The sequence below is a fragment of the Mandrillus leucophaeus genome, unplaced genomic scaffold (assembly GCF_000951045.1).
Source record: "Mandrillus leucophaeus isolate KB7577 unplaced genomic scaffold, Mleu.le_1.0 Scaffold14, whole genome shotgun sequence".
Classification (NCBI taxonomy): Eukaryota; Metazoa; Chordata; class Mammalia; order Primates; family Cercopithecidae; genus Mandrillus; species Mandrillus leucophaeus.
In genome coordinates this window covers 4505868-4521335 of record NW_012101365.1, presented here as the reverse complement: position 1 = coordinate 4521335, position 15468 = coordinate 4505868, and the positions used below count along the sequence as shown (strand labels likewise).

The 15468-nt window shown below is 49.6% G+C and overlaps 1 protein-coding gene across 2 annotated transcripts in view; it reads left to right on the top strand.

The window, feature by feature from the left end:
- DHCR24 (24-dehydrocholesterol reductase) overlaps positions 1-8516 on the top strand; it is a 39966-nt gene extending 31450 nt beyond the window's left edge. The window contains exons 7-10 of one of the 2 annotated variants that reach the window (XM_011973836.1): positions 3905-4102; positions 4526-4704; positions 5741-5924; positions 6883-8516. In XM_011973836.1, coding sequence (XP_011829226.1) covers positions 3905-4102; positions 4526-4704; positions 5741-5894 — 531 coding nt within the window. In that variant the 3' untranslated portion in view covers positions 5895-5924; positions 6883-8516. Of the gene's footprint in view, positions 1-3904; positions 4103-4525; positions 4705-5740 lie in introns of both variants that reach the window. The other variant, XM_011973834.1, reaches the window with a different exon arrangement.
- Positions 8517-15468: the final 6952 nt, after the last annotated feature.

The window sequence follows — 15468 nt, the reverse complement described above, 5'->3', positions numbered from 1 at the left end:
TCTTGTGATCTGTCACCGCGCGGTAGTAGGGAAGCTGGACTGGGAAGAGGAAGAAGTCAAGCTGTGGTGCAGTCACAAAGAAGGCCTCAGCTGACAGGCAGCCCTGGGGTAAGATGGCCTTCCAGAGTTGTGTCACCTTGAGACCCGTGGGCTAGGACTTTACACCAAATGCTGCCCTATCAACCAGTCATTGTGCAGGCTGACCTTGGATGAGGCAGCTCCCTTCTGCCAAAGGCAGTTCTCCCTGAGTGTCAGCAGTCAGCACCCCGTGCAAGTGGGGGAATGGGTGCCTCCCTGGAGCGGGCATCTGCACGGAGCACCGCAGCATCCTCTACAGTGGAAATGCAGAAGGCAAGACATTTCTAGAGGGGAGGAATAAACAATTTCAAATGCATGCCTTTTCCCTGCCTCTGCTGGGATAATTCTTCCCTCTTCCATTGGCAGCCTTTCCCCTGGGTTCCTCCCTGATGAGTAAGGCTCTGGAATGAACCAGCGTGACCAGGCCTGGGTGCTAAGCCCCTTAACAAGCTGCATTCTGGGTGATTAGTCCATTCTGGTCACACCTGTGCCAGGACTGGCTGGTGCAGTCACTTCCCTTCCCCCAGCTTGGTCCATCAGCAACACGTGGGGTCAGGGCTAGCTGCATAATTTGCAGGGCCCAGTGCAAAAAGCAGGCCAAAAGTGCCATTAAAGGTACTAAAATATAAAGCTTTTTTCTTTCTCCATGGTCTCTCTCATCATAAATATTTGCAACTTAATGCCATTCTAAGTAAATAAAAATTTAAAGTATTAGTATGAATTTTACTGTTCATTGTTTAAATATATTTATAAATATAAGAATATTTAACTCATATATATGTATTTCTTGGTTCCATTAAGAATGCTGCATAAACTCTTTTTATTTCTCTGTGTTACATTCTACTAACACTACCTTTGACTTACGGTGAGTAAGGAAGGACTGAAAGGAACCAAGCTGGGCAGCTCTGTCTTGTCATTCCCTCGTCATCGTTTCAGTATAAGCGGTTGGCTAACACAGGGAGTTAACACCAGTAAGAAAGGATAAGATAGTGTCCTTGTGTTCATAGAAGGCCATTGCCCCAGGACCTCCCTCTGGGGCTGGGGTTCCTGGCTCAGGCTGGGCCCCTTGGATTTGCCGTGGGGCCCTATAGCCAGTGAGCAAGGATGGCCAGAGAGCAAGGTCTGCAGTGAGATGCTCCAGAAAGACTGGCCTCAGCAAGAGGGCAGCTTAGGACCCTGGGATCACAGGTCACTAAGCAACATAGGATAAGTAATGGGTGGACAGAAGCGGGAAAGGAGAAGGGCAGGGCACATGTTTAAAACTTGAGCTTTCTGAGGCTAAGACTGGAAAAGGAATGGTTTCAGCTGATATATTTGGCTAACAGTTGACTATTTTTAGGAAAAAAACACAAATGACTTTTAAACGTCAAAGTGATACTGTCTAACTCAGAAATAGAGAAGGGCAAAACAGAATGCCAGGAGTCTCATTTTTTCCCTATCAGAATGAATGACAGTGATCTAGAAGTTTGATGTCACATCGTGCTGGCAAGGGAGAAGGGAAACAGTGTTCTACATTGTCTGGGAGAGTATAAAATGGTACAAGTTCTGAAATGGTATCCATGAAAATTGCACACACCATTTAAGCCAAGATCTTCCACTTCTGGGAATTTACCTTTCTGACACATATAAAAGGGCAAAGATACATATATGAAGGATATTAGTTGGCATAATCTGGAAATAATCTAAATGTCTGCCAGTATAGAAGTGATTAAATAAATTATGACACATCCGCTGTAATCGAGCAGGGGTCAATAACCTTTCTTTTTTTTTTTTTTTTTTGAGACGGAGTCTCACAGGGTCACCCAGGCTAGAGTGCAGTGGCACGATCTTGGCTCATTGCAACCTCCGCCTCTCCAGTTCAAACAATTCTCCTTGCCTCAGCCTCCTGAGTAGCTGGGATTACAGGCACCTGCCACCATGCCCAGCTAATTTTTGGGGGTATTTTTAGTAGAGATGGGCTTTCGCCATCTTGGCCAGGCTAGTCTCGAACTACTGACCTCAAGTGATCCGCCCACCTTGGCCTCCCAAAGCGCTGGGATTACAGGCGTGAGCCACCGTACCCTATCCAGTAAGCATTTTATACAATGTGTCAGATAGTATACAGTCTAGGTTTTTCAGACCATAAGGCCTCTCTAGTAACTGCTCCTCTGCCTTGTAGCCTGGAGGCAGCCATGGACAATTTGTAAAGGAACACACAACCAGAGGGTGGGCCAAATTTGTGGACCCCTGCAGCACACATTAGGTACCCACAACCGAAGGCAGTAGTGCTCTCTGTATTGATACACAGGATACAGTGATGAGCAGGTGTGCCAAGATGCCACCATTTGTGAGTTTGTTTTTTTGTTTGTTTTCTGTTTTTTTAAAGCTCTTCTGCTTCTCTGTGTATCAGATGTCTCCCGAAGGGTAGGCAAATCATTCATACCAATGCTTGCCATTAGGGAGGGGGAGGGGAGTTGAGGGTGGGTGGGGAGTGAGATCAGACCATTTCTAGGAGGGAAACAGGGTCAGGAATGCGCACGGAGGCTTAACCTTTGTACTACAGGGATTTCTGCTGTGGGCGTGTGTAGGTCTTCCAAAGGTACCAAGGAAACAATAAAAGCCATGCTATTTATTGAGCTCCCGTTGCATGCCAGACATTAGCAAAGGCGGCAGGATCTAACAGAAGAAAGCAGGCAGGTCCCTGACTTCATGGGAGTGGTCTGGCGATTCCAGGGGAGTGAGGGAAAGGGTCACTCAGCCTTCAGTGCTTACACACGTGGCTGCTTTGGGGAGTCGCTGTGTCTCCTACTCTGATGTGGACCCTTTCATGTGCTGCCCCAGCCTCTGTTTGTCCCCATTCTTCCCACACTGTCATCCAGTGGCCTGTGTCTTCCACACCTGGGGGAGTGGGCATCTTAAGGACAGAGACCGTGTCTCAGTTATCTTGGCTCCCCAGTACCCAGCATAGAACCTGGTTCCTGACCTCAGAGGCCCCTCGGAACTGTCTAATGAATGGAGGAGCGGCCTTGGCTTCAAGGGCTCATGGAGCTGTGAGAATCGGGTAACAGTGGACACTGGGGACCCTCAGGAAGATGGCAGGACTCAAGCAGGGAGGAAGATTGTGAGCCAGGGGCCAAAGTCTTCTCTGTTGGAGGTGGGCAGAGCTGGAGGAGAGTCGGGGGCATCGCCAGGAGGCCGCAGTGCTGAGTGAGGAAGCTCCCGCCTCATGGCAGTTTGAGGCATGGAAGAGAAGAACAGACTGCGCAGGAGGGTTTCCAGGGAGACTGAATTGGGGCTGCCAGGCAGGTGGTCAGGCTGTGAGCAAGGAATGCTGCAAACCAATAGGCTCCTTGTCGAACCTGAGCCAGACTGCACCCACCCCATGAGAGCTGTCTCTGGCTGTGTGCCCTTAGGGAGACTGCTTAAGTTCTCTGACTATCACTATGCTCATTCAACAGCATTCGTTTTTCAAACATTTATGGAATGCCAGCTCTATGCCGGCCAGATCTCAACAGCTAGACCAGGAATGATAGCTACCTCATCATTGCACTCCAGGCACTGTCTCATTATCCTCACAAGGCCCATTTTACAGATAAGGAAACTGAGCTCAAAGAAGTTAAGTAACTAGCCCGGGATCATCACTGCTGGGGAATGCCAGAGCTGAGAAGCAAACCTAGATCGGACTAGTAAAGCCCTAGGTCCCATCACACCCCCTCCAAAGAGGGGAATTGGACCCAGGCATGCTTCTGTCAAGCACAGAATGGGACCTGGCCCTTGGCCCCTTGCACTTGGAGACATTCAACCCTTGTTGGTTTTTTTCTCTCCATCCCTAATCTTTGTTTTCTAGGACATCATCCCCTTTGGCAACAACCCCATCTTCCGCTACCTCTTTGGCTGGATGGTGCCTCCCAAGATCTCCCTCCTGAAACTGACCCAGGGTGAGACCCTGCGCAAGCTGTACGAGCAGCACCACGTGGTGCAGGACATGCTGGTGCCCATGAAGTGCCTGCAGCAGGCCCTGCACACCTTCCAAAATGACATCCATGTGAGTGGGGGAGGGCAGGGCGGGCGCACTAGGCGTGTTCCCTTGGAATCCATGGTCTCCTCCCCTGAACCGTGTCACCGACCTTGGGCACACCTGCCCTCTGCGTGTTTTCCCAACTTTAAGATGCGGTTCTTGTCCCTATGCCTGCTGAGGCCTTGGCCTACTCAGTGATGGCCCCCCTGGGAGAGGAGTCATAGGGTCTGGCATCGAGTACCCCCATGACCTGCTCTGACTGTGTCCTCCAGGGTGGCGGAGTCAGGGTGTTCTCAGCCAGGGCTGGGGGTGGGGAGCGAATCCGAGAGCACCTGAGGGGGTGTTGAGAATGCTGCAAAGCCTTCGTTTGGGTGGGTATGAGTGCGCCAGCCATGAACCTGTCACCTGTTGGAGAAAAAGCACCAATACCCACCTCCCTGGTCTACCCAGGTCTACCCCATCTGGCTGTGTCCATTCATCCTGCCCAGCCAGCCAGGCCTGGTGCACCCCAAGGGAAATGAGGCAGAGCTCTACATCGACATTGGAGCATATGGGGAGCCGCGCGTGAAACACTTTGAAGCCAGGTCCTGCATGAGGCAGTTGGAGAAGTTTGTCCGCAGCGTCCATGGGTGAGTGGCGCAGAGTATAGTATGGTCCCTCTAGCTGACAGCCCCAGGGTACTGCTGCAGGGGAACGAGGCCAGCTCTGTGGAGAACCAGGAGCCCCAGGCCTATCAACTGGTTCCTGAGGGCCCCTGGAGCTGTGGCGGCCTCTGGGTCAGGAGGTAAGCTGTGAAAGATGGGCAGCGGGTGGGCTGGCAGGACTACTTGCCCTCTTCTCCCTGCACCCCCGCCTCCAGGGAACACGTCACACCCTCCCAGCTGCTCCAGCCAGAAACCTGGGAGTCACCCCACTTCTCCCCACGGGACAGATGATGGGTGTGGGCTTAGCTGTGTCCAGGGGCGACTGCTCCAGATGGAAAGGCCAAAGCTAAGGAGAGATGGATTCCTGACTATGAAAGCCACGGAGAGGCCCAGGACAGAGGATTGCCCAGAAAACAGCCTGGATAAACTATTGAGTGGAACATGGACAAAGCCAGGAAAAAAGAACACCACATGATTCCTTTCGTATAACATTCCCAAAAACACACACGAATCCATACTGATAGAAAGCGCATCAGTAGTTGCCTGGGGATGGCAGAGGGCGACGGATAACTGAGGGGCCCGGGGAAAGTTTGGGGCTGCTGGTTGTAGCCACAATCTGGACCGCAGTGACTGGAGTCCTTGGTTGCATGCATGTGTCGAGCTCATCCAATTGTATACTTTATGTCCGGTTTATTGAAAATCAATAACAGATGAAAGGAAAACAGCCCCACTGCTCCATTAGGGTGTGCCTGTGGCCAAGCAGAGGGGCAGAAGCCCAGCAGTCTGAGCTCTACTCCTGACTGCCTCGACTGCTAAGCTACCTAACCCCCAAGCCCCAATTCCCTACCTGCAAAAGGGGGATAAGAATACCTGCACCATCTTCTTCATCAGGTTAAGGGGGTTAAACAAGAGAAATCCTCCAAAAGCTCTTTCTGGGCTGCAGAGTGAGCAGTTGGGTTTCTCTCACACCTTGCGCTCCATGCGCTTCCCGGCGTCCTCACCCACTTCTCTGCCTCTGCAGCTTCCAGATGCTGTATGCTGACTGCTACATGAACCGGGAGGAGTTCTGGGAGATGTTTGATGGCTCCTTGTACCACAAGCTGCGAGAGAAGCTCGGTTGCCAGGACGCCTTCCCCGAGGTGTACGACAAGATCTGCAAGGCCGCCAGGCACTGAACTGGAGCCCGCCTGGAGAGACAGACACGTGTGAGTGGTCAGGCATCCTCCCTTCACTCAAGCTTGGCTGCTTTCCCAGATCCACACTTTCAGAGAGAAACCCCTCCAGAAATCCCACCCTGACAGCCCAACACCACCTTCCTCCTGGCTTCCGGGAGCAGCCCAGTGGAATGGAAAGAATGTGGGATTTGGAGTCAGACAAGCCTGATCCAGTTCCCCGTTTAGAACTCATTAGCTGTGTGACTCTGGGTGAGTCCCTTAACCCCTCTGAGCCCGGGTCTCTTCATCAGTTGAAGGGGATAGTAATAGCTACCTGCAGGTTGTTGTCATCTGAGTTGAGCACCGGTCACACTGAAGGTGCTGGGTAAGTGGTAGCTCTTGTTGCTTCCCGTTCAGCGTCACATCTGCAGTGGAGTCTGAAAAGGCTCCACATTAGGTCACCTGTGCACAGCCATGGCCGGAATGATGAAGGGGATGCCCTGGAGTTGCCCTGCCATCGCCTCTGTCAGGCAGACAAGGTCCTCACAGGAGAAGGACAGCTCTTCCCCATCCTGGGATCTCAGGAGGGCAGCCACGGGGCAGGGAGGCCCAAGATACGCCGTGCCAAAGCCAGGTCCGAGGCCAAAGTTCTCCCTGCCATCCTTGGTGCCATCCTGCCTCTTCCTCCTTAATGCCTGGGCCTGCAGACCCTCCCCAGCCACCACTGAGTCCACTTGGAGAGCCCTGTGTTCCTGGAGAAGGCATGCCCGGGTTGGATCCTGCCCCAGCCTCAGCCTGGGACACCTAGGTGGAGAGAGGGCTCTCTGCTCCGAATTGGATCCAGGGGACCTGGGCTCATTCTTCTTGGCTCACCAACCCTGCAGGCCTCATCTTGTCCCAAAACCCACTTTGTCATGGTGGGAGTGGGTCCACGCTGCTCTGCAGCATGGGGGCTGGGGAGTGGACAGCATCAGGTGGGAATATGGAGTCCACTCTCATGTTTCTGTAGGATTCTCACTGTGGGGCTGGAAGAAAAGAGCATCGACTTGATTTCTCCAACCACTCATCCCTCTTTTTTTCTTTCTCCCACCACTCCCCACCCCAGCTATAGTTAATTTCAGTGCCTTACAAATCCTAAGCTCAGAGAAAAGTTCCATTTCCGTTCCAGAGGGAAGGGAACCTCCCTAGGTCCTTCCCTGGCTTGTTATAACACAAAGCTTGGTTGTTTATGCAACTCTATCTTAAGAACTGCCCAGCCTCAGCTCAAAACCCGAATCTGAGAAGGAATTGCGTCACGTAAGGGAAACTGGAATTAAGGGAGCTGAGCCAGTCATGGTTGTGGCTTGTGAGTCAGGAGACCTAGGTTTCAGCCCCCTCTACTGTCAGCGAGCTGTACAAGGTGGGCAAGTCATTGTCCTCTGAGCTGCAGTTTCCTCATCTGTCACATCGCTACAGACAAGACCTCCCTGGAACCCTTCTGATTGTCTTAGACACTGTGGTTGCAAAACCCACGGAAAGCCTCATTTGTGTGGAAAGTCAGAGGAAAAATAAATGATCCAGTGGACACTTGGGGATTATCTGTCATTCAAGATCCTTCCTTCAACCCCAAGACCAGCTCTCATCTCATTTTCAGAAAGGCTCATACCTGGCTTGCAGGGAAGCATCCGTCTTGTCATTCCAGGTGCCAGAATCCTCTTAGAGTCACGCTTTGACTGAGGGGTGTTCACCCATCCCACCCAAGGCTTGGCATACTGCCAGTGTCTTAGCAGGGTCCTGTGAGGGCTGGGGGCATCCAGGCACTCAGAAGGCAAAGGAACCACCCTACCCATTTGGCCTCTGGAGGGGGCAGAAGAAAGAAACAAACCTCATCCTCTATTTTACAAAGCATGTGAATTTTGGCATTAGCTCTCATAGGAGACCCATGTGCTTCCTCGCTCAGTGCAAAACTGATGATTCTACTTGCTGTAGATGAATGGTTAACACGAGCTAGTTAATCAAACAGTGCCATTGTTTCGCCAGTGAAGCCTCCAACCCTAAGCGCCTGGAACTGTAGCCAGAGATGCCAGCAGCCTCTGTCGCCCTTAATCATATAACCAAAATCCAGACCTTATCCACAACCCGGGGCTTGGAAGGGTAGGTATTTTGGAATCACACCCTCAGGTTATGTTGCTCCAGTAGAATCTTGCCTGGAAAGAGGCAGTCTTCTTAGCATGGTGAGCTGAGTTCATGGCTTTTTTTTTGTAGCCAGTCCTGTCCCTGGCCATCCGTGTGATGGTTTTGGGTGGAGTTAAACCTGATGCCAGTGGGCAGTGCATGTGGAAAGTATCAGAGTAAGCCTCTCCCCTCCAGAGCCCCGAGTTTCTTGGCTGCATGAAGGTTTTCTGTAGAATCAGAATTGTAGCCAGTTTCTTTGGCCAGAAGGATGAATTGGATGTTACTGAAAGGGAGGGGTGGAGATGGGTGTGGCAGTGTATGGTGTGTGATTTTCATTTTCTTCTTTGGTCATGGGGGCCAAAGAGAAAGGCATGAGTCTCCCCTGTCAGGCTCTTACAGCCACAGGCACTGTGTCTACTATCTGGAAGACATGTCCCCGTGGTTGTGGGGCTGCTGCTTCTGTTAAAATAAAAGTGGCCTGGAAGCTGGTGTTTGTCGTTTCTTGCTTGGGGGACCAAAATGTGGAGTCAAAGCTGGGCTCGGGTGCAGGCTGTGCCATTCTCCAACTCAGTTGCCCTCACTGAATCCATGAGCCCATGGTCAAGGGCTGGAAGAACATGCAGGAACTGACAGGCTTATTTCTATCACTGTCAGAGTGTGACTGGAGTAAGTGTTGAAAGGATCCCTCTCTGTGCAGGGTGGCAAGCAGACCAGTGAGAAGGCCCCCACTGCAGTCCAAGTGAGAGATGATGGTGGCTCTGTTAGGGTGGAGGCCTGGTTTGTCACTTGGTTGTGACCAATTAATTTTAGCAAGTTAATCCTGTTGAGACTATTGTCCTCATCTACAAACTGGTGGACCCACTAGCTGTCCACTAAAATGCATTCGTCCGTTCTTTGGACACATAGCTAGACTACCTTTCCCAGCCTTCCTTACAACCAGTTGTGTCCTTGTGTTAAGAGTTTTCCAGTGGAACGTAAACAGAAGTCATAAAAACCTGTATGAGGTCTCCTGGCTCCCCCGTTCCCTTCACTCAGTGCAAATGACAACCAGGCCATAGGTGGCTGGACAGTCTTATGTCAGAAGGAACCTGGATTCCTGAGTCACTGCAGGAGAAGCGCTTGTGGCCAGAAATTCAAGACCAAGCTGAGCAACATAGTGAGACCCTGTCTAAAAATTAGCTAAGTATGGTGGCAGGTATCTGTAGGCCCAGCTACTCTGGAGGCTGAGGCAGGAGGATTGCTTCAGCTCAGAAACTTGAGGCTGAAGTGAGCTATGATCATGCTACTGCACTCCAGCTGGGGTGACACAGAGCAAGACCCTGTCTCAATCAGTCAATCAATCAGTCAATCAATAAGGCATTATCTGGGCTGGTGCCTGAGAGCCCAACCCAGAGCTCCTTGGTTTGCTGAGCTTAGGCTCTAGACTGGACAATCTGTATGTTGCTGTTCCCAGTTCCAAATCTGAATCTTAGCAGCAGCTGCCTTACAAGCCTCAAGCCATGAACCTGGCATCAAGACCTATGAGAAGCAAGAGGGCCACCTGAGGGGCCTTGGCTTGGTTTACCAACCTCCTTACAGGAGGGTGTCAACAATCTGTTCACTACGTGACCTCATGGAAGCTGAAAGTAGAAGAGAACTCACATGCGTATCCTTGGAACTTCTAGTTACCCCACTGGCAGACCTGAAGTCTGATCCCCTTGGGGGAGGAGTGAGAAAGGTGTTTGTGGGAGGGGGTCAGTGGTGTGCTGGATATGGCTTGTACCAACTTACAAGGGCTATGATGCATATCTCCTTCCACTTCCATGGACATTGGCAACCTGAAATCACCCACAGGGGGAGCATTTACACCACAGAAATTAGCAGCGCTACAAATCAGGACTTATTCTATCAATCAGTGTTCTCCAGAGAAACAGAACCAATAGGAGATACACACACACAGGCACACATCCCTTAACAACAAGGATAAGTTCTAAGAAATACATCATTAGGTGATTTCATTATTGTGTGAATATCACACAGTGTAGTTACACAAACCTAAATGGTACAGCCTACTACACACCTAGCTATATGGGATAGCTTATTGCTCCTAGGCTACAGACCTGTACCACATGGTACAGTACTGAATACTATAAGCAATTATAACACAATGGTAAGTACTTGTGTATCTAAATATAGAAATGGTACAGTAAAAATATGGCATTATAATCTTATGGGTCCACCATTGTATATGCAGTCTATCATTGACCAAAATGTTATGTATCACATGACTCTAGAAAGGCAGACACATGCAGAGACAGAGAAACAGACTTATAAAGTATTGGTTCATGTGATTATGGAGGCTAAGAAGTCCCAAGATCTACAGTAGGCAAGCTAGATACCCAGGAAAGCCAGTGATGTAGTTCCAGTTTGAGTCCAAAGGGCCGAGAACCAGGAGAGCTAATGGTGTAAGTTCCAGTCCAAAAGCTGGTAGGCTCAAGACCCAAGAAGAGCCCACTTTTCAGTTCAGGTCTGAAGGCAGGAAAAGCCTGATGTCCCAGCTTAAGCACTCAGGCAGGAGGAGTTTCCTCTCATTCAGTCCTTTTGTTCTGCTCGTGTCTTCAGTTGATTGGATGAGGCCCACCTGCTTTAGGAAGGGCAGCCTGCTTTGCTCAGTCTGATTCAATGTTAATCTCATCCAGAAACACCCTCACAGACATACCCAAAGTAATATTTAGTCACATGTCTGGGCACCCCATAGCCCTGTGAAATTGGCACATAGAATTAACTATCATAGGAGGGCTTTGTTTTGTTTTGAGAGACAGACATTTACCAACACACCACTTAACAGAGACCTCCCATATTGAGCCCTCCAAATCCAAGCTTAGCAGGAAAGGTGGTTCCTGCGCCCTGGCTCTGGCCTCAGTACGTTCGCCTCTCAGGCTTCTGAACCTTAGGCATCTCTGTGATCATCCCCCACTCCCTTGTTAATCATTCTCATTATTGGTGAACCCCCATTCCCTGGCTAATGCTGCAGCAGGTCCAGGAAGAGGGAGTGGATCAGCTGAACCTGGGAACAGGTGTAAACTGCTTCTGAGAAGGAGGAGCTCCAAGGGTCAAGTTGGAGAAGGTGAAACTGCCTTCAGGGCCAAAAGACTATGGCAGGGCCAGAGTGGGACCTGGGCTTGCTCAGGCCCAGGGCAGGCATCGAGCAGCCGACAGCGATGAGGATGGCAGGACCTGAACTTTGAACAAAGGGAGCTTCCCAGAGCTGGCCTGGCTGGTGTGCTGAGGGATGTTGTGAAATCAAGGTAAAAAGCCAAAGACAGCATGGTACAGCGTTCACAATGGTCAGAACCATCACTCTTAGGTATTGATAAGAACCTAACACAGCAAATGAAGTCTCATTCTATTAATGTTTATTAAAGCAACCACGCCATGCAACCTATGTAAACTTATTCCTCCTGTGGGTCTCAGTTTCTCCTTGTAAAGTGAGCAGCTATGCCAGCCGTGCTTCACCTTGCCAGGACATTGCAGATGACCAGCTGCCCATGCCTACTAGCTGTTCTTCAGAACCTGGTTGCAGCAGGACTGCCTATGTGTGACACCCACTCATTGTTGCGTTACCTGTGGTCCATGTTGCAAGGTGGTGCTGAAGGCATAGTAAGAACCTGGATGTTCAGTCTGGTGGCATGGCTTGTAAAAGGCTATTTTTGGTCTGCTCAGGGCTTCCCACAACCTGGCAGCATCTCACACTGGAGTGGGAGAGATCACTATCCTCCTGAGCAACCAGGGAGGTGCTAGAACCTGCTGTTACTTTTTTAAGTTGTATGTGCTAGAGGGTTCAACCCAGTCACCTGCAGGACCATTTCAAGAGACGGAACTAGAATCTGGTGGTTATTAAATATTTATTCATTTCATTTTTGGCTGTGGAGCTTTTTTCCCCAAACAAAACCTTTTAGGGAAAGTCCGATATATATAAAACAAACATGGAGCTACTTTGAGTCAAGCTGGGTGGGGCCAGGAGTCCAGCCCTTGTGGCCACGCCCTCATGCCCTCCTTCCCCAGGGATTGCTGGAGGCCCCAGCAGAGCCCACTTAACAACCTGCAGAACTCCATGTCCTCTTATGGCCCTGCCCAGGCAGGAGGGCAAGGGTCACAACAAGCCAGATTTCAGCTCAACATCCAAAGGACCCTTTTACAATCATAGCTGCCCTGCACTGGGAAGGGCTGTCTTGGGGGTGTGCGAGGAGAGCCTGGACAGACAGATGGAGTTACTATCGCAGAGCAGAGCAGTGGTCACCAAATGAGGTTCCCCAGCCCTGGGTGTAACAGGATGATCCATTGGAATGCCTGAAAAAATGTGTTCGTCTTGGTTTGGGTTTCCCTAGAAGCCAACCCTAAGACAAAGATTTGAGTGCAAGCAGTTTATTTGGGAGGTGAAGTAAACACCAGCAGGGGAGTAGGGAAGGGATGACGGCCAATAATGGGTTCATTCTCAAGCAGGTTACCAGTGGTGGCCACTACAGTGTAACTGCACTCGGAAAACTGGAAACCAATGTAAAACATGCGTTTCAAAGGTACATCCCACAAGGGGTGAGGGAGCTGGTATTTATAACCAACTTCCCTTAGTGGGGGTAGCTCCAGAGGGGTATGGAGTCCCTGGCACTTCTAGCCCTCCATAGGCAGCACAGCCGGCTCTGGCAGCCAGAGTGCCTTTTGCTCCATTATAGATGAATGTCCCTCCCCAGCACACATTATTTTTGTAACACACATGAACTCATTCTTATCTCATGGCAAAATATTAAAGAATTGCCTAATTTAAAGTTGTGGCCAGGGGCCAGATGCAGTGGCTCACACCTGTAATCCCAGCACTTTGGGAGGCCAAGGCTGGTAGATCACTTGAGGCCAGGAGTTCGAGACCAGTCAAAACCCCATCTCTACTAAAAATACAAACATAATCGGTCATGGTGGCTCATGCCTGTAGTCCCAGCTGCTTGCGGGGTTGAGGCATGAGAATAGCTAGAACCTGGGAGGCAGAGGTTACAGTGAGCTGAGATCCCACCACTACACTCAAGCCTGGGCTACAGAGCAAGACTTTGTCTCAAAAAAAACAAAAAAAATCTTGTGGCCAGGCTTGGTGATTCACGCCTATAATCCCAGCACTTTAGGAGGCCAAGGTGGGAAAACAGCTTGAGCCCAGGAATTCCAGACCAAGCTAGGCAACATAGCAAGATGCTATCTCTAAAACAACAAAAACATTAGCCAGGTGTGGTGGTGCAGCCTATAGTCCCAGCTACTTGAGAGGCTTAGAGATGTGAGCATCGCTTGAGCTCCTCGACCAGGAGGTTGAGGCTATAGTTAGCCATGATGACGCCACTGTACCCCAGCCTGGGCTGGACACAGCAAGACCTGTCTCAATAAATAAATAAAGTTGTTACACAGGTTTCTCTTATAAAAAGGCAAGCGTCACAAATTTACTGACCTTTTTTGTTGTTTTTTTGGTTTGTTTGTTTTTTTGACACAGAGTCTTGCTCTATTGACCAGGCTGGAGTGTAGTGGCTTGATCTCTGCTCACTGCAACCTCCACTTCCCAGGTTTAAACAATTCTCCTACTTCAGCCTCCCAAGTAGCTGGGATTACAAGTGTCTGCTACCACGCCTGGCTAATTTTTTTTTTTTTTGTATTTTTAGTAGAGACGGGATTTCACCATATTGACCAGGCTGGTCTCGAACTCTTGACCTCAGGTAATCTGCCCGCCTTGGCCGCCCAAAGTGCTGGGATTACAGGCATGAGCCGCCGCACCTGGCCTTGCTGACCTTCTCTACAGTGACAGTGACTGTCTGTAATATAATAGCTGATAGAGATATTTGAACAAATGTACTTGTTTTGTAAGGTAAACAGTCTCTTTAAAAGTTTTATTGCATATATTTTAACTTGTTTAATTGCTTTTTATTTTTATTTGCAATTTATTCTACAGAAACGTTGCAATGGTAGTACAGCAGTCCCTCTCACTTACCTTCCCCTGATGTTAACATCTTTTTTTTTTTTGAGATGGAGTCTCGCTCTGTTGCCCAGGCTGGAGTGCAATGGCACGATCTCAGCTCACTGCAACCTCTGCCTCCCGGGTTCAAGCAATTCTCCTGTCTCAGCCTCCCGGGCAGCTGGGACTATAGGCGCCCACCACCACGCTCTGCTAACGTTTTTGTATTTTTAGTAGAGGCAGGGTTTTGCATGTTGGCCAGGCTGACCTCAAAATCCTGACCTCAGGTGATTTGCCCACCATGGCCTCCCAAAGTGCTGGGATTACAGGTGCAAGCCACCGCATCCGGCCTGATGTTAACATCTTCTACATGAACTAAGATAATTGTACCATTTTACATTTCCACCAGCAGTATACAAAAGTTCCACATCCTCACCAACACTTGGTATGGTCAGTCTTTTCAATTTTAGCCATCCTAACAGGTGGGTAGTACTATCTCATTGTGGTTTTAATTTGCATTTCCTTAATGCCTAATGACATTGAGTTTATTTTCATGTACTTATTTGCCATCCATATATCTTCTTGGTAAAGTGTCTGTTACATCTTTTATACATTTTTTATTTTGGTGTTTCTTATTATTGAGATACATATGAACTCACATACATTCTGGATATAAGTCCTTTATTACAGCGGTCCCCAGGCTTTTTAGCACCAGGAACTGGTTTCATGGAAGACAATTTTTCCACAGACCAGGGTAGGGTGGGGTGGTGGGGGAGGATGGTTTCAGGATGAACCTGTTCCACCTCATATCATCAGGCATTAGTTACATTCTCATAAGGAGCGTGCAACCTAGATCCCTCACATGTGCAGTTCACAATAGGGTTCGGCTCCTGTGAGAATCTAATGCCGCCGCTGATCTGACGGGAGGGGGCGCTCACCCACTGCTCACCTCCTAGTGTGTGGCCTGGTTCCTAACAATTCCAGGGAAAGAGGGCACAGGGGCTGGCCCCGAGGGCTGGACTCCTGGCCTCACCCAGCTTGATTCAAAGTGGCTACATGTTTGTTATATATTGGACTTCCCCTAAAAGCTTCTGTTTGCGAAAAAAAGAAAAAAAGAGCTCCTCAGCCCCCAAAAATAATAAATGTTGCATAACCACTGAATTCCAGTTCAGTTTCTAGACGTGGTCCTGTGGGTGATTGGGTTGAACACTCCAGCACATAAATCTTTAAAAAGCAACATCAGGTTCTAGCACCTCTCTGGTTGCTTAGGAGGGTAGCAATTTTTTCCCACTCAACCTCCAGGTTGTATGCCTTCAGCACCCTCTTGCAACATGGACCACAAGTAACATAACAATAAGTGGGCATCAAACGTAGACAGTCGTGTGGCAACCAGGTTCTGAGGATCAGCTACTGGGCGTGGGAAGCTGGTCATCTGCAATACCTTGGCAAGGTGAATAAAGACGGCTTTACTTCTTCAAAAAC